This window comes from Chanodichthys erythropterus, chromosome 10 (assembly GCF_024489055.1).
Source record: "Chanodichthys erythropterus isolate Z2021 chromosome 10, ASM2448905v1, whole genome shotgun sequence".
Lineage (NCBI taxonomy): Eukaryota > Metazoa > Chordata > Actinopteri > Cypriniformes > Xenocyprididae > Chanodichthys > Chanodichthys erythropterus.
This window is the reverse complement of record NC_090230.1, coordinates 45,475,853-45,496,418: the sequence shown is the minus strand read 5'-3', so window position 1 is coordinate 45,496,418 and position 20,566 is coordinate 45,475,853. Positions and strand designations below refer to the sequence as shown.

The 20,566-nt window shown below is 37.2% G+C and overlaps 1 protein-coding gene across 1 annotated transcript; it reads right to left on the bottom strand.

The window, feature by feature from the left end:
* Positions 1-58: 58 nt before the first annotated feature.
* LOC137028727 (proto-oncogene DBL) lies at positions 59-19,787 on the bottom strand. The gene is made up of 27 exons (XM_067397897.1): positions 19,737-19,787; positions 18,445-18,564; positions 18,001-18,117; positions 17,549-17,698; positions 17,049-17,173; positions 16,626-16,740; positions 13,194-13,313; positions 12,762-12,953; positions 12,484-12,675; positions 9,158-9,329; positions 8,986-9,074; positions 8,806-8,891; positions 8,572-8,638; positions 8,050-8,165; positions 7,911-7,980; positions 6,309-6,401; positions 6,062-6,154; positions 5,847-5,972; positions 5,015-5,236; positions 4,526-4,618; positions 3,947-4,025; positions 3,772-3,823; positions 2,772-2,968; positions 2,444-2,550; positions 1,992-2,104; positions 1,372-1,475; positions 59-196 (listed from the first exon to the last, which is right to left on the bottom strand). The coding sequence occupies exons 1-27, from the start codon at positions 19,785-19,787 to the stop codon at positions 156-158; spliced, it is 3,102 nt and encodes a 1,033-aa protein (XP_067253998.1). The 3' UTR covers positions 59-155.
* Between the last annotated feature and the right edge of the window lie 779 nt (positions 19,788-20,566).

Here is a 20,566-nt window from a genome sequence, read left to right as displayed (position 1 = left end):
ATGGAAACTTTCTCTTGACTAGGCGGCTCTGTATTCCTGACTTTGTGTTTGTTTGTGTGCGTCGGTTTGGCGTGACTGGGCTCAGTCTTGAATGACAGAAATGGCCTTTAGGGTTGTCACATGATGGGAGCTTTGTGTACATGTGGTTTTTGTCCTTAGGTGTTGCTGGGCTTCCTGCTGTTTATATTTCCCGTACCTATGAGACAATATCGAAGTGCTTTAAACATAAAGAAAAGATTCTACTGAAGTACAGCACAGTATATGCTCAGGTCTGATAAAATTTAATCAGTTTGTCTCGTTAAAGGGGTCATGACATGAGAAATCAAATTTGGCATATAGAGGTCTTTGTACCATTAAAACATCCAGCAAGTTTCATATAACGTCCTCCTCGTTATAAACAAAGCATTTATTTAATGAAGCTCCAAAACTGTCTTGTTTTGATATGGGGGGATCTGTGACATCACACAGGCAAATACATTTGCATATGACTGCCTCAAGAGCAAGACACTGACAAATAGTTCTACATCATCACACCATAGGCCCCGCCCACTGGCATTCAGTCGCTTAATGGCTGGCATTTGCCTACATTGTGAGCGTCAAGTAAAAAAAAACAACCCATTGTAATCATTGATGCTGTCTACACTGGATATAGTATACATATGCGCATTCAATTTGTGACAGTCAACGAGCTTGAGTCTGCTGGCAATTGGGCAAATGGAAGAGTGAAAGAACGTTTGTTTTGACGCGTCTTGTTTAAATAGCTTATTTGCATCTCTTGACAGACTTCTTAAGGATCCCAGTGTTGGAAACAAGTGGATGGTTTATTTTAATGGCGTCCTGGATCGCGTCAGAGGATTATATGTTTGTTCAGAGCATTTTTTTCACAGTGTAATAGAGAGTTCACACAGAAACTTTAGTTGAAAGATGAAGCAGCCAACTGTATTGGATCTGAACGCAGCTTTATCACAAACTGTCTGTAAGTACATGATTTCATAATGCTTTGTCTGTAAATGACAGTTTTATATGGATAATGTTTTCAAAATATATTCGCGTTCAATAGTGAGTGGGAGTTGGTACTGTTTCCTATGCAATGATGTTAGCCAAGCATAACATGGCTATTCACTGACAAGCCTTAAAGGAGCCATACCTTAAACCGGATCATTTCAGACAGAGGGTCAGATATATTTTTGTTCATATATTTTTGGTAGGTTTTTTGAACCTCAGGAAACATATAATAAAAAAAATCCATGTCATTACCCCTTTAAAATAAAATTTGGTTTGGTTTATAGTTTCTAACATCAATTACACCACTTGTAAGCAGGAAGTGACAAAAATCATTAGGCCTAGAGAGTTCACTCACCACAAATCCACCTCCCGACCTAATGGAGGGACTTCTGCTGGCATCTCCCAGCATTCTCAGAAGTGTATCTACAGGGAGTTTTCCTTCACCTCCACGAGTCAAATTCTTAACATGCCTGTGGGAATTACAGCATGATATTGATATTGATCATTAACTTAATTAGACTGATGCTTGTTGCATAACAAGTGATTCAGAATGATTTAATATGTTCTTATCCTGAGGGTACTGAATCAATGTTCTATACCAGAAAGTAATGCAAAATATATTAGCATTTTGGAACCAAATATTATTAATAATTATTAAGTCTTGAGTAGGCATGTTGGTGGTGTTTTGTAAAAATATATTTTTTAGGGATGCACAATAAATCAGTATTTGATACCATATGGATTAATGGAAGATATTAAAAGATTTTAATATATTTTCCATATATATAACACTGTCAAGTGTTATATATAACACTGTCAATATATAACACATATATATAACACTGTCAACGCCCTCTCAGTGTTGCTACATTGGCTGGATTTCTCAATTGGGAAGTTTTGAATGGGTTTGGGTGGGTAGACAGTTTGGCAGTTTTCAAGCATTTAAATTTTATAGGCTAATTGGTTATAAATGGAAAATTACTCACCAAAGCCCCATAGCACTCTCCTGCAGCACGTGAATGACGTCACCAGATTTGATGATTACATCATCCTTGCCACACTTTAAGTGATCCAACATTGCTCTATACCTCCCAGGAACCTAAAAACAAACGAACAAACCAGCATAATACAAAGTCAAAGCAAATCATACAGACTGTATAAAACCAAAATCCTTTATCGTTAAAACTGATTTCAGTTAAAAGATCCCCCCAAATGTTACAACCATATTTCTTTCAGTTTCACCAAAAACAAAAATGAAGCGGTATTCAGGGTTGGGCTTGGCCATAACAATAAACAAAATGGCCACTGGCTAAACCCAATTACAACTAAATGAACCCTTTAAAAAATAAAATAAAATACAGTGGTCTGAGAATAATGAAGGGAATTCGTTAATCAAAATAACTGTGAATCTGAGAAATATCTAAAGGTTCAAGCTCACCAGCAGCACATCATCTTCTTCATCAGAGTCCGATATGTTTGAGAGGTCAGTGGTCCAGTCCTCCAGACCCTCACAGATGTCCACTGACTGAGATGTCCCGGGCCAGCCTGCAACTCACAACCAGCCGAATCATGTGGGTTGTAAATTTTTCATGCATTGCAATAATGTGATTCAACTTCATGCAAATTAATGTACCACAATTTACATATTACATATTAAAAATCCCATTTCAAAAACCCATTATGTTAGATAGCATAGTAAATTTTCCTGCACCTATCAACCAGACTAAATTCCAATGAAAATGGCCTTCCCACAGCCTCTGACTCACTGCGACGATTGTGGTGGCGGGGACGTGGGGAAATGATGACTGGGTCTGTCAGAACCGGACTCACACGGCCTGAATCGGTGTCCTCTGAGCTGACCGATGCCCCCTGAAGGTTGCTGTGAGGAAGGACATCAAAACAACCTGAGCAGCCAGTGATCTGTGTGGAACTCCAGGGCATGCACACGGACATATGCCTCACACTGACCCACCAACCGATGAACCGACAGGAAACAAGGGCATCAAAAAAAACAACAACCATCAAACGTCGTCACAAACAAGATGTTCTTGAACAGGACTGCAGTCAGTAGCCAACAGTAAAAAAAAAAGGCAAATAAACAGTAATAATTATATGAGTGTGATTTTAAGTCAGTAAATTGAATTTCGGTAAACATTCAATATTATCTGAGTTGGCATGATATTGACTCCAATCCTGTTCCATTGAACAACATGACATTCAAAGAAATCGTTTTGAAAAATCAAATATAAAGTACTATGTGCTGCAAATGACTTCCCAAATGTAATTATATTTTTTACTATTATTATTTATTACAAATATACATTCCATTCATTTAGGGTGAAGTGTATATAGACTATAATTACATTTAAACTAGATTAGGATTCTTTGTTTCCCACTAAATGTCTAAAAATAGTTCATAATGCTTATTAAACAGTCATTTACTGCACGTAGCATTTTACATTTGGCTCTCCAAAGTCCAAGCCAAATGTTTCCATCAAGTAGGTTTCAAAAATGAGGAGATCAAGAGTTTTTCATGCCAGTATGAGACAGATATGAGACTATATCCATCATGCAGATGGGCTCAAAGCATACAGTATTTATGAAGGTGATTTACATAAGGCAGCACTGCTTGATAAAACCTGTTGATAATGGTGCTAAATTTCAGATGCTTTCATATTCAGATGTTGATTTACACATTTTACATCCATGCTATAGAAGAGATTGTAGAAGCAATGTGACGGGTTATGCGAATACAATGTGGATCACCTGTCGCCCAAGGGTGGGAATAATGGTTGCTCACTATCTTGGTGAGCATCACCTGAGAAAGAGAAAAGCAGAGCTTGACTCACTAAACAAGACTGATTTAATCAAGACATACCAGTTCGAAAATTGAAAACATTAAACACCGATTTGAACAGAAATGGAAATGCAATGTAGGAACCTTTGTCAATCTTTTGCTGATTGTTGAGGATTTTTCTAATCTCAGTGAGCCATGCAATCTTCACATCTACTGATGGAGCCTGCAAAATAAAACAATTACAAGATACAGATAAAATTTTTACATACAAATGAGGCCACTAGTGAGTGTTTTTCTTATTTAATATATATTTTTTTCTTATTTAATATTTATTTACATTTACATGTAATATATATGTATATATATTTACATATATATACATATTTAAAACCTTTTACATATTTCCAATTTTAAAATATCTTTTGAATTACATATTTTAAATGTGATCTCATAACTTGAAAACTGAAAACTGTCTAAAAAATGGCTAATTCTTCTGAAGTATGTCCAAAAACCCACATATTATTTAGTATTATTATTTATTCAAGTTCTACAAACAAATTTGCGTTCAGAACTTGACATTAATGTTCAATGTGATCAAGCGATTTTTGAGATATCCCCATCAGCGAGGAGGTATTGAGGAGGCGTTAGTAAGTGATGACAGAGGCACTTGTAACTTTTTATCCATTGCATTGTGTTGAGTTTTAACCTTGATAAATGACTCACCTGAACAACATACACCTCCTCCTTTCCGTTGTACCAAATTTCAAACTTCTTTACATCCCCTTTGATGTTTTCCGTGATACCAACAGCACTCATCTGCCAATGAAACAGAGGGGTCAAAGATCTCACTTGGAAATTCAGTAATGCAGTATTTTAATAACCTTGTGGGTTGTTAAACTGCCAATGGAATCTGAGTTAAGCCTAAAACCCCTTTCATAAAAACGTCAATCTCTTTGAGCACACTTAAAATAGGGCTGGGATAAACAAACAGGTGCTTAACCTCAAAATCAGTACAACACAACATGCTCAAAAATGGTTTAAATGTAGAAAGCAGGTCAAAGTTGACTGGTTAGCTGCATGGTGGATGTGGTAACTGCACCATCTGGCTGCCAAAATCATCTTTACACGTTGAAGGTCATTCAAAAGTAGTCATGAATTCTGACAAAATAAATATTTAAATGCCAAATAGGTTGGACTCTCACTCTCTCTTACCATCAGGCAGTGTTTGAAGCTGTAAGAGGCTGTCCGATCATGTCCCTCTCCACTCTCCTCTCTTTTCTTGCAGAAAAGCAGAGCTCTTTCATGAAGGAACAGATGCCTTTGCATGGGTTTAAAGCGAGCCATGTCCTTCATGCGTGTTGGGCCTTTCCTATGGTTGATCCAGACGTTGAAGGAGCCTTGCATAAGGACGCGACCCAGGTCACTCAATTCACCCTAGAGTCAAAGAACATGTAGAAAATCAAATGTAGGAATGTATAAAGCAGCACCTTTAAAGTTAATTGTAGGAAATATACTAATAACAAAAACATATTTGACTGACTCAGTTACGATAAACATTAAAGTGTCCCATTATGCTTTTTTGGATATCACCTTTCATGTAGTGTGTAAAATAGCTGTTTGTGAATGTAAAAGGTCTTGTAAAAGGTCAAAAACGCTGTTTTCTGTGCTGCAAAAGCTAATCTACATTGCATGCACTTTAAAAGGATGAGATTGTTATGGTAAAACCAATGCCATCGTCACTGATTGTATCACTGTGTATCAAGTGTTGAGGAAGCTTCTGGAGCTGAAATTCAGATATGGCAATGTGCATTTCATTTCTGACACAGGCTGTAAGCGATAGACCAATCACAACAGACTGGGCCATCTGACCATCAGACTATAGTAGGCTCTCGGAAAGGCGGGGATTAGAGAGAACGAGTCCTTGATCGAACCGTTTCAGACACTTTGATAAAAAAGGTGATACTGTTTGGATGCATGTAAACATATAGCATAATAGGCGCACTTTAATATTTCTCCTGTCTCCATTCTCATTTGTTGGTCACACCTCATAACCAGTGATGGCAATTTGATGCATGGAGTCATTGACAGACTTGAGGAGATCCAGCATGGCATTAAGCGCCCCTTGCAGCTCAGATGCATACTGTGAGTTTGAGCTGTGCTTTAGTAGTTCCTAATCAAAGAGACAGGAAGCATTAAGTGAAAATAGACATATGGGAGGAAAAAATTCTAATTTGGATTTGGTTTGTTTTGGTTAAGCACCTTAAGAAGAAGCTGGTACTTGGTTAAACGCTGAACAGGTTTGAGCAAATATGAGTCCAGCCCAAGTTTATGATCCAGCTTCCTTTTGCACTCCTACATAAGAAAGTAAAAAACTCATAACAGGATATAAACCATTCCACTAATCACTGTCTATGCCAATAGATTTCTGCGTGCTGTTTATTGTAATCATTTCAAACAATTGTTATTGTATAGATGTGTGGATTCCAAAAAATATCCACATCAATACCTGGATGAAGACGGAATCAGAACACTGCCTCCAGAGGGCATCTGAGCGAGGTTTGTTCTGGCAGTAGCGCTCGTAGACCTGAAAATTTTCTTTCTGCAAAACAATTCGTTACAAAAGAACAGTTAAAGGCCACAATTCAGTGGTTCCTGTACTACTCTCCTAGGGCGTCACTACCGAATGTTCAGCACCGCAGCAGAATAAATCATATTTACCTGAATTGTGAATGTAACTTCACAGTCTATTGAATGTGGTGCAATAAAAGGCAGTGTACCACAAAATAATGGCAAAAAATGTCTTTCTGTTGAGATGTCACCAGAGCCTGCATGCAAAAACAATGTCCAACATGACCAATCTAGTCACGAACAAACAATTTACGAACCAGTGATTCTTATGACAAGTGAATTTTCAGTCCATAGTGAATAACTCTTTTGAGCCGGTTCTTTTAATAGATAGTTAAAAAATGACCAGTTTCAGTTCGTGTGACTGAATCAACATACTGTACGACTAACAAACAGCAAGTTATCATTATTTTCAGTGATGTCCATATCAAAATAAATGTGTTTTGTGTCACAAGTATCATTACTGACCGATTGTTCTTATGCAGGGCTTGACATTAACACCCGCCAACCCGGCAAATTTCAGCAGTGGCGTTGTGCACTCATTTTGACGTTGTTGTTACTCATACTAGCCACAATCCTCCAATACTCATTTTCCCCAGAATAGATACACAGTACCAGCTGTGCTTTCTCGCTCTCTCATCTCTCTGACAGCCAGTCAAATACACACAAAATAATGTCAAAATGCCAGCCTTTGTGAGTATTCACTTAAACAGTCCGTTATGAGAAATATGTTAGCAGTTTAGAAAGAAAATGCATGTATAACAGTATAATGGATCCATTCAGCAGGTCTTAAAGTGACAGCAGCCTAATATACCTGCTGCCAAATTGTGAGATAATATTAAAAAAAATCTATATGGCAGTTTTTCCCCATGATATCGATGTCAAAATTGTGGCCAGTGAAAATGCTGAGTGGCTAGTAACTTTGGAAAACCACTAGCCACAGTGGTTTGTGAGCAAAAAAAGTTAACGTCAAGCCCTGTTATGATATGTCATTAAAGATACACAGATTTGTTGCATTACACACACACACACACACACACACACACACACACGCTACTGCCCAAAAGCTTGGGGTCAGTAAGATTTTTTTCATGTTTATAAAAATGTCTCATGCTCACCATCGCTGCATTTATTTGATCAAAATACAGTAAAAACAATAATAATGTGAAATGTTATAACAGTTTAAAAAGTTTTCTGTTTCAGTACAGTTTATTTCAAAATATAATTTATTCCTTTAACTTACTCCAGTCTTCAGTGTCACATGATCCTTCAGAAATCAATCTGATATGCTGATTTGTTGCTCAGGAAAACTTTCTCATTATTATCAATGTTGAAAACAGTTGCACTGCTTAATATTTTTGCGAAAAATGTGATTCTTTTTTTTTCAGGATTCTTTGATGAATAGAAAGTTCAAAGGAACAGAATTTAGTTGAAATAGATATATGACATATTATATATATATCGATATGACAGAATTGCTCACCCTTTCCAAAAAGCGTGCTCCCACTCTCTCTGGAGACTCTAAGCAGCTCTCAAGGTCCTGCAGGAATATCCTACACAACAAAGACATGATCAGCATGAATGCGTGATTATGTATCCATGTGTGTGGGCATATTTCTCACCTGCTGTGGAATTTATAGATCTCCGGCAGATTTCCAAACAGCTCTTCTTTCTTGTTTCGCAGTACAGATGGCAGTATATTAGAGAGAGATGGGTTATCCATCTCTGCCCTGTAACCCTGTCACCCAGGAACAGAAAAATTTACAAATATTCTAAATATCAAAGAGCTGTAAAATGTTTTAGAACTATTATATTAGCTCTAATTGTACACTTTTCATTTCTGTTGCACCCTTAATCATTGTGCCAAATGATCAGAGCCATCACAGTTTACTTTGTTTTTGTTTATATGGCAGTCTCTATCAATGGTTGTACAGAAAACAGCAGAAAAAAAGTGTGTGTAATTACGTGATCAGGCTCTGACTCACCATGACATTATAAACTACAGTGTGAAAGGAAAGATGAATGTGGAATTCAAAATGAGTGCATCCAAAGATCATCTACTATATCACTGCTGTGAGGCAAATGGAATGAGGGAAAACAAAACACAGACCAATTATTTCAAGGTCATTCCGTCAAGACATTACCAGCAAAACAGACAGCAGCTCCTCCACATAGATTCTCTCCGTTTCGATCAGCTCCTTCATTACATGGCTGGAGAAGCGAGGGATGCATGGGCAATAACAGAGGAGAGAGGGGAAGAAAGAGATGAGGACAGAAAGGGAAAGAGACTGGTGAGAGACAGACAAAGAGAGGAGGTTGAGAAGGAATTAATGATTCGTGAACATACATTTTTGCCAAGATATTGCATAAATGCTCACCGTTTGTACTGGTCGGGGTTCTCAACTCCATCTGGGCCGTAGGACAGACAGCTGCGGTTCTCCTCATAGTCGTGCATCACCTCTATCTACAAGAACCAGGAAAAAGTTCCTAAAGCTGTCAGCAATGAGTAGAAGTGATCTTTGAATGATTTTGAGACAGATGAGTTTGGTCAGCCAAACCTTCTTTGTGCTGGGACCTTTCCGTGAGGCCCTTTTACCAGGGAGTGCAAGATCAAAAGAAAACCTTAAACTGGAGTTCACATCAAAACCTTAGAAAAAGACAGGAAACATTCAGACCAATGGAAACAGTGTGTTTACCATGAGCAAATGTGGTTGAAATAGAAAAACATACTGTGTTTAGGAGAGAACAGAGGGGATTTGCAGCGTGGTGAGTTCTCAGGCCTTGGAGCGACCAGCTGGATGGGTCTGACCTGAATATCAGCCAGTTTTCTCAGACAGGCCTGTCGGCTCTGGATCATTCCCTGTACTGTTGATACCTTCTCTGTGACAGCCTCTATCTGAGACTAACATGAAAGGAAAAGAGAGTGAGCTTAAAATAGGCACTTGATCGATAGAGAATGATTAAGGACACGCTGTAGAAAAAGAGTTTGGAAATCTGAGCGCAGTTTTGATATTCTATACATACAGTGCTCAGCATAAATGAGTACACCCCCTTTGAAAAGTAAACAATATCTCAATGAACACGAAAACAATTTCCAAAATGTTGACAAGACTAAGTTTCATATAACATCTGTTTAACTTATAACATGAAAGTAAGGTTAATAATATAACTTAGAGAACAAAATTTCCAGTTTTACTCAAATTAGGGTGATGCAAAAATGAGTACACCCCACTGAAAGTCTCTGGAGTGAAGCTAAATTTTAGACTACAAATGTCTAATTTAACAAGAATTCAACCACTGGTAGTCTAATTATTCACTACACAGGTGTCCAGCAGACAGTTGACTATAAAAGGGTGTTAAAACCCCTTCCCATTTCAGGCTGTCAGCAATGGCACCACATGGAAGAGAAATGTCACAAGACCTGAGAAAGAAAATCATTTCTTTACAACAGAAAGGTAAAGGCTACAAGAAGATCAGCAAAGCTTTACTTGTCAGTCAGAATACTGTAGCAAAAGTGGTACAAGAAACCTAAACTAAAAAGCTAAACTGGGGTGACTATTTCCCATGACGCAATACAGCATACACTGCAGAGGAATGGCATGCATGGGTGCCGTCCACGAAAGAAGCCTCTCCTAAAGCTCAGAACTGTCTTCAGAACTGGCTTTAAAACTGTATGGTGTCGCAAAGGTGAGGAATACAATGAAAAATGCATGGTGCCTACAGTGAAACATGGTGCTGGAAACAGTGTCCTTATGAGGGGCTGCATGAGTGCTGCTGGTGTCGGGGAGCTGCATTTCATTGATGGCATCATGAATTCACAGATTAATGCTCTATACTGAAAGAGAAGAGTCCATGCCCTTGGTCGTCGTGCACTTTTTCCAACATTACAATGATCCTAAACACACATCTAAGGCCACTGTTGGATTTCTGAAGAAGAACAGGGTGAAAGTGATTCAGTGGCTCCTGATCTGAACCCAATCGAACACCTATGGGGAATTCTGAAGAGACAAGTTGAGCATCACTCTCCATCCTCTCTAAAAGAGGTCATTCCAATGGAAAGAGATAGATGTTGCAAAATGTCGACAACTTGTTCATTTCATGCCTAGAAGACTTGTTGCTGTCATTAAAAATCATGGAGGCCATACAAAGTACTAGATGTAGTAGTTTTTGTTGTGGGGTGTACTCATTTTTGCATCACCCTAATTTGAGTAAAACTGAAAAATGTGTAATCCAAGTTAAATTATTAACCTTACTTTCATGTTATAAGTTAAAGGTGCCCTAGATTCAAAAATTTAATTGACCTCGGCATAGTTAAATAACAAGACTTCAGTACATGGAAAAGTCATACAGTGAGTCTCAAACTCCATTGTTTCCTCCTTCTTATATAAATCTCATTTGTTTAAAAGACCTCTGAAGAACATGTGAATCTCAACATAACACCGACTGTTATGTAACAGTCGGGGTGTTCGCCCCCAATATTTGCATATGCCAGCCCATGATGTTCCCAACATTATGAAAGGCATTAGACAAGGGCAGAACGTCTGGATCTGTGCACAGCTGAATCATCAGACTAGGTAAGCAAGCAAGGACAATAGCAAAAAATGGCAGATGGAGCAATAATAACTGACATGATATCATGATATTTTTAGTGATATTTGTAAATTGTCTTTCTAAATGTTTCGTTAGCATGTTGCTAATGTACTGTTAAATGTGGTTAAAGTTACCATCGTTTCTCACTGTATACACGGAGACAAGAGCCGTCGCTATTTTCATTATTAAACACTTGCAGTCTGTATAATTCATAAACACAACTTCATTCTTTATAAATCTCTCCAAAAGTGTAGCATTAGCCGTTAGCCACGGAGCATAGCCTCAAACTCATTCAGAATCAAATATAAACATCAAAATAAACACTGTACTTAGACATGCTGCATGACAAACAAAATGGATCTTTGTAAAGATCCATTTTGAGGTTTTATTAGCTGTTTGAACTTTTTTTATGTTGTTTAAGGCAAGCGTGAGCTCTTGGGGCGTGGAGCACCAGATTTAAAGGGCCACACACCCTGAATCGGCTCATTTTTAATTATGGCCCAAAATAAGCAGTTAAAAAAAATCAATGGGGTATTTTGAGCTGAAAATTCACAGACACATTCAGGGGACACCTTAGATTTATATTACATCTTTTTAAAAAAAGTTCTAGGGCACCTTTAATTTTTGGGTGAACTATCCCTTTAAAGGCACAATATGTAATTTTCGCCACTAGAGGTTGCTTATTCAAAACAAAGACGTAGCTTGATGACTCCGTGAATGAGCGTGGATCATAGGAGTTGTCTTCACCTCCACAGCCAATGGGAAGGAATCTGACAGACTTGGGCAGAAATCATGTTCATGGATGAGCTAATGTATTAAATAAATTTTTTTTGTTTTTTTTGACCTCATAATTTTTAGTTGATATATGCCAATCATTTAGTCCAGGGGTTCCCAACCACATTCCTGGAGGCCCCCCTACAGTGCACATTTTGTATGCCTCACTAATCAAACACACCTGATTCAAGTCATCAGCTTATTAGTAGAGACTCCAAGATCTGAAATAGGTGTGTCAGGCAAAGGAGACATGCAAAATGTGCAGCGTTGGGGGGGCCTCCAGAAACGTGGTTGGGAACTACTGATTTAGTCCACTTAACCTCCGCCCTTTTCTTACAATCGACTGCATTCAGATCTGCCTCCATTCAGTCAACAACCAATGAATAGAACCAAGCCTCTGCTTTTTTTTGATAATAATACGTTTCACTCTGATGTACGTCACAATATCGAAAGAAAAGATCTGTTGCTAGTTCCATCATAACTTTAAAGCAAAAGAGGGACATTTCAGAAAGAAATGATAAAATTAATGCACATTTTTAAATCAAACTTTCTTACATGTTTAGTGATTAATATAATTAGTATATAATTTATAAATATAATTTTTGTATTTAATTAGAAGACACAAAGCAGAAGCCTGTTCACTACTGGTCTCAAAGGGTATATATTTGTGCTATATTCAGGTGTGTCATTACCTGCAGCTGTGGTGTTAGTATTGCCTCAAACTCCAGACGGAGGAAGTCCGGGTTAGACCGCAGGACTGAGGGCGCCGTCTCCATCAGTTTCTCAATGTCCCGCAGGGCTGCCTGCGCCCCCTCTTTGGACTGAAACTTATCAAGCAGCTGGTTAGCCAGCAGATAGGCCCCCTCATCACACCAACGCACAGTCTGCCCATACACAGATATGCAGAGTCTGTAAATGTTTTGCATAAAGTGCATATATTACATATTTCTTGCATTTGCATAGTTAATACCTCCTCCAACCGCAACAGAAGGTCTTGTATGCGTGTGAGAGATGCCCGCTTGGCACGCAGAGCTGTTGTGAGGGTGTCACAGTGATGCCTCAGTTCATTGCAGCGCTGAACTATTAGGGCAAGAGCGTAGTGATGACTTGCTGCAAGCTGATGCCCATGCAGAATAATAATCTGAGCACGGCCCATTTCATCCTGCAACAACAACAGAGTGCTCTCAGCTAATAATCAAACAATTGTGTATATCAGTTAAAATACAGGGCAAAAGATGTTTCGCCTTGTCAGCTCTCAACATCAGCATCAATCAACATTTGTGGTGTGCAATGTATTTGAACTGAAGCACAATCTCAATAAGGCATGATTCTTTTTATTTTCTATGAATGTTTCCTAGTAAAAAAGAGAAGGTTAAATATTTTAACAGTTAAAATTTCAAACCTCTGCTGTGGTCTCCAGCATCTCAAGGTCTTTGAGCAGCTGCTCCGTCTGGGCCACTGTTGTCCCCACAGATGCAATGGCTTTCTCCTGCGTACTGAGTTTCTCCAGAATGGCCTCCATCTATGTACAGACAAAGACCACATCATTATTTTCAACAATGCATTTAAAGGATTAGTCCATTTTTAAATAAACTTTTCCTGATAATTTACTCACCCCCATGTCATCCAAGATGTCCATGTCTTTCTTTCTTCAGTCGAAAATAAATTTTTGATGAAAACGTTCCAGGATTTTTCTCCTTATAGTGGACTTCAGTGGGCACCAAACAGTTGAAGGTCAAAATTAGTTTCACTGCAGCTTCAAATTGTTCAACACGATCCCAGATGAGAAATAAGGGTCTTATCTAGTGGAACCATTGCTCATTTTCTGATAAAAATTGAAAATTATATAAGTTTTAACCAGAAATGCTCATCTTGAACTAGCTCTCTTCTTCTTCTCCTCTATTAGAATTCCAGCAGTGTAGACACTGCTAAGTGTATTACTGCCCTCCACAGGTCAAAGTTTGAACTAATTGTTATATACTATTGAACTAGCATATTGCATATAAAAAATAGTTAAAAACTTTGACCTGTGGAGAGCAGTAATACACTTAACAGCATCTACACTGCCGGAATTCTAAGGCCGGGTTCACACCGCAAGCGGCAGCAGAGCGGAAGCAGCGCGTGAGCGTGAACTGCAGTTTTCTGAACTGCAAGTATTCACACTGGAAGCGTTTGTACAGCGTCACAGCAGCGGCTCGAAGCTACATATAAAGTGAGCATTTCTTTACAAAAACAGCTATAAATTTGTTTTTATAATTGGTCATTGTTAAACTTGATAGTCTGTTAACATGCAAGGTGTACAACACTCACATATAAACGTAAAATAAATAATAAATAAATAAATAAAAGCCTCGTGTCATCCATTGCTGCACACAAATGAGGTAAGCTTTGTGTTTTACATCATCAGACGCATGAACATGTTTACAAGACAGCAAACTCGGCGAAAAAAGACAGCAAACTCAGGTTTGATTTGGGTATGCAAGAGCCTAAATTGCTGTCTGTGTAATAACTAAAATAATGTTTATATATCATATTTTCTGGCTAGTTTAGTTTAGTTTTCTATAATAAACCATACTTTAACCCAAACTGAATAATTAAAAACAAGTTTAAATGAGTAAGTCTTCAATAATTATTTTTTAATATTAATTTTCTCTCCTGACATACTTCAATTCTTGTTAAAACACACTAGATATGCTTATTCTGTGCATTTTGAGCACTTTTTGTGTGAAATCATATTTATTTTGTCCATCAAAGGTGTACTTTCACTTTAATTGAGCGTTAGCAGTGCAGCAAAAATAGACCCAGCGCCGAAACGATCGCGGCACTGCTGCTTCTGCTCTGCTCCTGCTCCGCGCTGCCACGCAGCCTCTGTGTGCGATGTGAACGCTCTCATCTGTTAACATGGACGCCGAAAAAATATGTACTGCTTCCGCTCTGCTGCCGCTTGCGGTGTGAACCCGGCGTAATAGAGAAGAAGAAGAGAGCTAGTTCAAGATCTATGTTCAAGATGAGCATTTGAGCACAGCTCTTATATAAATGAGCGATGGTTTCACTAGATAAGACCCTTATTTCTCATCTGGGATCGTGTTGAGCAATTTGAAGCTGCAGTGAAACTAATTTTGACTGCTTTGAACTGTTTGGTGCCCATTGAAGTCCACTATAAGGAGAAAAATCCTGGAATGTTTTCATCAAAAATTTCTTTTCGACTGAAGAAAGAAATACATGGACATCTTGGATGACATGGGGGTGAGTAAATTATCAGGAAAAGTTTATTTGGTAACACTTTACAATACGGTTCATTAGTTAACATTAGTTAACTACATTAGTTAACATGAACTAATAATGAACTGCACTTATACAGCATTTATTAATCTTTGTTAATGTTAATTTCAACATTTACTAATACATTATTAAAAGCTTAACATTAGTTAATGCACTGTGAACTAACATGAACAAAGAATGAACAACTGTATTCTCATTAACTAACACTAAAGAAGATTAGTAAATACATTAACAAATGTATTGCTCATTGTTAGTTCATGTTAGTTAATCTATTAACTAATGTTTAACAAATGAACCGTATTGTAAAGTGTTACCGTTTATTTAAAAGTGGATTAATCCTTTAAGATAAATATTTTATATTGCATTGATTAAAATATTATAATGGACTTTTGCATTGGTATAATTGCAATAGAAGTTTAATTTTTTTCTGTTAAATCTGTTAAATTGTTTGTATTAACATAATATGCAGTGAGAGAAAAGTAATTTGAGTTAAAGTCATAAAAAGGACAATAACCATCCGAATGAACCGATTCACTAAAATTAAACTCAACTGAACTTTTTTTTTTTACAATGCTGCATATGTAACCCCTCCTGATTGAACCGCCCACTCTAAGCGGGACTCGAACCCGGGAGGCTAAAGACTAAAGTCTCTAGCGTCAGTCACTAGAATGCCTCTTGAGATCAGGAAAGTGAGGTTTACATGCACAGCTCTTACCGGCCTACATCCTTTACACATATAAAAAAAGTGGACCGTTTTAGACGAACCAATTCACTAGAATGAATCAGATTTTCCAATGCTGCATATGAGAAAATTGATCAATTAAGAATGAATCTGACTTTCCAATGTATATGCGACAGACCGTTCAGGACGAACTGATTTACTAAAATGACTTGGATTTAGTACACTTTAGGACCAACAGAATCACTAAAATAAAGGTCTGTTCAGACCAAGAACGATAACTAAAGATTACCATAATTGTAACTATATTAGCATTCACACCATCGAAAGTATATTCTACATTTAAATGTTTATAAACGTTTATTTGTTTATTCAAAGCACGCAGCAGGTTTGTTGTCTACCGTTTTAAATGCTCAAGCTCTTTAAAGTGGAATAGATTATGATTGGCTGTCAATCTTTATCATTCATCAGCTGAGGAAAAAAAAAAATTCTGAATGTGATTCCAACAATATCGTTTCTCTTTGCGCCGTTATCGTTATAGCTGTGGTGTAGTGTCCATTCTTTTATATTTAGATCAATTTATAAAACTACATCTCTATCATTTTTGTTATAGTCACCTTCCTTGGTGTGAACAGGCCTTAATTTGGACTTTAGAGTACTGCATACAGTATGAGTGAGAGAGTCACAAGTTTGTGTTTGCGGTAGCGAACATGATCTAAGAAGCATGCAAAGTACAATGGCATTCAACACAGCAATGTAACACTTTACCATGAATCTTTAGAAAAGCTTTTTACTACTACTGTATAGCTGTGTTATTACTGTAGTTAGTACAGTCGCCACTTTTAGCTTGTTACTCCCAACACTGGTCTGTACCTCATGGAAGCTCAGCTCGTATTGGAGGAGTTGAAGGTATTGTTGAAGCTTGAGGTGGTGCTTCTCAAAAAAACCATCAAAAGCCATTTCCATGTCCCGTAACTGTGCCACAAGCCTGCAATAAAAAAATGGAACATGAAGAATTTTTACACAAAGAAAGAGTTACCTGATTTTTACACACAGAGCCTATAAGCTGAAGTTTATTTTGATGATTGACACAAAATCCATTGTGAATTAGTGGAAGTTAAATGGATGTCAACCAATCCAATACTAGGAGGACAAAAATTAAAAGAAGCAATAAATACTGCATGATTTTGATTACCTAAATCACATGAATTGCCTACTCATTGGAGAGTTATTCAGCTCCCCGAAAGAGCTGACAATGATTTACTTACTCTGCTGGTGAGTAATACAGTATAGTACCTCTGCACTCTTTCTTTGTCTTGGCTGATGTCTCTGTCTTCTGCTGCAGCACCTTCCTCTGCTTTTGAGGCCTCAAGGTTTGAGAGCAGCTGGCGTCCTTCCCTCATAACTGACCTAATGTCATCCTAATAGTTTTCAAATCACATATCTCATTCAGTAATCACTTAAATATTTATTCCAGTATTTAAACTTGTTTACATGTTAACAACTTTTTTAAAGTAAAAAACAGAAAAAAAGAAAGAAAAAAATAATAAAATAATATTTAAAAAATAAATTATGGAAATATGGAAAAAAAAAAAAAAAAAACGTTCACCATAAAAATTCATATTATTTTTTTCTGTTCAACTATTCCAACAAAAAATTAAATTTAAAAATTCCTATGCTGATAATATAACTTGCATTAGATCAAATTATATTAAATTAGAACATTTTAAAAAGTGTCATACCCCACTGTTTAAATGTGCATAATACATACTCAACTGTGAGACTCATCTCCATACCTTCATTTGTCTGTATTTCTCAGTGTGTGATCTAAGTAGGTACTCAATGCCACTGGCTTCATCAGGCAGCTCAATCTCAGACAGCTCTGTGCCGAATGTCTGCAGAAGTTGAGCTATTTCCTTCACTGTCACTGCAAAACTCTCTATGGCCTGGAGGGGGCAGCACAGACAGAAATATGCATTACTCAGCATTTATTGCAATTGTTTATCAAAGCCTCCTTATCTAAAATCAGATTTACGTAAATTTAGATTTGCAAATCACAAGTAATGAATAGGAAGAAAACAGATATCATTTAGTGATTTAATTCTCTAATCAAATAGTGACACATAAAAAGCAATTGTGTGATTTAATTCCATTTTGTGAGCATATAATGGAATTTTTTGTTACAGTATAAATGTAATCTCCCTGCATAAAATCAATGTGCCGCTACACTACACAGCAGAATGCTTACCGTTCGCAGAACTATCCAGTCACTATGGCATTGATCCAAATTACCACCAAACTCAGTGCTCAGTTGATTTTCATCAATGAAGCGAAGCAGGTCTGACAGGGAGCTCAGCATTATCATCTGAATAAGGCAGAAAAGAGCCAGGGAATTAATTAAGCACAATATATTAAATGAAAATTAAATCAAATAAGATTAAGAATCCATTCGTTAAGCAGACTAACCTTGTAAAGGTGCAATAGCCTTTTAATGGCCTTGTTATGAATAAATAAAGATCAAAAGAAATAGATGTAAACTATCAAATGTTGTCCCACATAATCAGTTGGGATTATGATCTCAAGATTATGGGGATTATGGTCTCTTTTCAAGACCTCAAGTATATGCATCTCATCACTATATCATAAAAAATCCTATTGTTTTGTATCACAGTGGAATCTCATCAGCTCTTACCGGCATCTTGAGCGCAAAGTCGTCCTGACTGAAGCGGAAACCGAGGTCTGTTCCAGTGGTCTGAAGGTGGGTTTTGGGTCTTAGCACTAGAACCAAATGCAAATGTCCAGGGAATGACATCTGAGGAAGAGATGTGATATTTCAGAAATTTCAGTACCATCTTGTTTCCAATCACATAATTCAGGATGATTTAAAGAATAATATGATAACAATTTAAGGTGACACTTTATTTTAAGGTGTTTTTGTTACACTGTAATTCTATATTTAAGTACTGAGTAATATTAAGTAACTACATGTACTTAGGGTTAAGGCTAGGATTAGATATAGTTTTAGGGTTAGTTGCATAATTATACATAATTTATAGTTATTACTATATTAACTACATGTAACATATGTAACAATGACACTGTAAAATAAAGTGTTACCCAATTTAATCATAAACAGCAAGGTGGCTGCTTGGATATCATCCTCCCACTTCTAATGTGTTCATAGATGTAGAAATCTAGGTCAGACACCCACATATCCCCATGGCTGCACATATTTAAAATGCAATTAAGTAATCTCAGAAAAAGTTAAAGTAATACAGAACTCAATTTAGTATTAAAATGTGTTAAAAAGCTAAGAATGTGAAACAAACTCCTTTTGTAACACCTTTTTTGCTGATTAAAGCAAGAAATTCAGGCTGACTATACAAGCAACTACTATGCACTTTTTCAGACCCTGCAAAGACAATCAATAGGCTAACCATGGAAATCCAAGGCTGGATTTGTTGCCTCTGTTAACCTAATGCTGACAAGTAAGTGTAGGCTGTCTGTCTTCTCCCTTTTTGATAGACTGATGGCCAATAAACTTCATCAGAGACACTCACACTTTTCACTCTGATTGATGTGCTAGCCTCCAATAATCAGCAGAGGTTAAAATATATATCCTTATGGTGCATATGTGTAATTATTAGCAATAAAACAGCCAAAAAAAGTCTGTAATGTATTATCATTGCGTTAGCCATACTGATAATCCACACATGGAGTTACAAGCATGGTCAGGTGTGTTTTAAAAAAAAAAAAACGTAGCGATCATTGCACATGACTGTAATCAAATGTAAAACATTCCATTGCTGACTGTAATAATTATCACAGAGTCCTACTAACAGTTAACATTGCAAGCGCGCGCGTGATGTTGTTTATAGTTTCTCACTAATATAAAGCAAACAAGACTCCCACCCAGCGCCCGCATTAGCGTTTGTCAGTTCTGCAGCAAAAACCCTGTCCAAAACAGAGAAGAATCCATCTTACCGCAGTCCTCTGGATCCGGGGCAGTCCCCTGAGTGGATTAGCCTCCGCCATTGTTTCTAATTTGCCTGTTTCGTGGGGATGTAGACCCACTTCTTAGCCTCACAACTTCCCTCCCTCCATGACTTTGTCTGCGGGACTGTGAGCGGCGGCAGCAGAAGCAGCGAGCAGCCGCAGAGCGGATGCTGCAGTGGCGACGACACCTTGAGCGCACTTATCTGCTCATTACTGTCACACCTATAATATATGATACTCTTACTCGCAACAAAATCAGTCCATGAAACCACATTATTTACTCGAATCAAACCTGATTGGATTATATTGCAAGTGTTTACAGATAGTGAGGGACAAGAGTTATAAAATCCAGCACCATGGACAGAGGTCGACACGCACGCGGCCGTATACCTACTTAACAATAATCATTAAAATATATGATGAAAAAAAATATATATATTTAATATATATTTAATATAAAGAAGCCACAATTGTTTTAACATTGATAATAATAATAAAAAATATTTAAAAATTTCTTGAGCTGCAGATCAGCGTATTAGAATGATTTCTGAACGATCATGTGACACTGAGGACTGGAGTAATGATACAGAAAATTCAGTTTAATAGGTTTTAAATGTATTAAAACATAAAACAATTATTTTAATTGTAAATATATTTCACAATATTAATATTTTTACAGTATTTTTGATAGCCTTGGTGAGCATTAGAAACATCTTTCAAAAACAAATTATTATGTTTTATATAGCAATTAGAGTGAATGTCTCTGATGAGGTTCATAATCATATAGCCATGGAGAAGACAGACATCCATACACTACA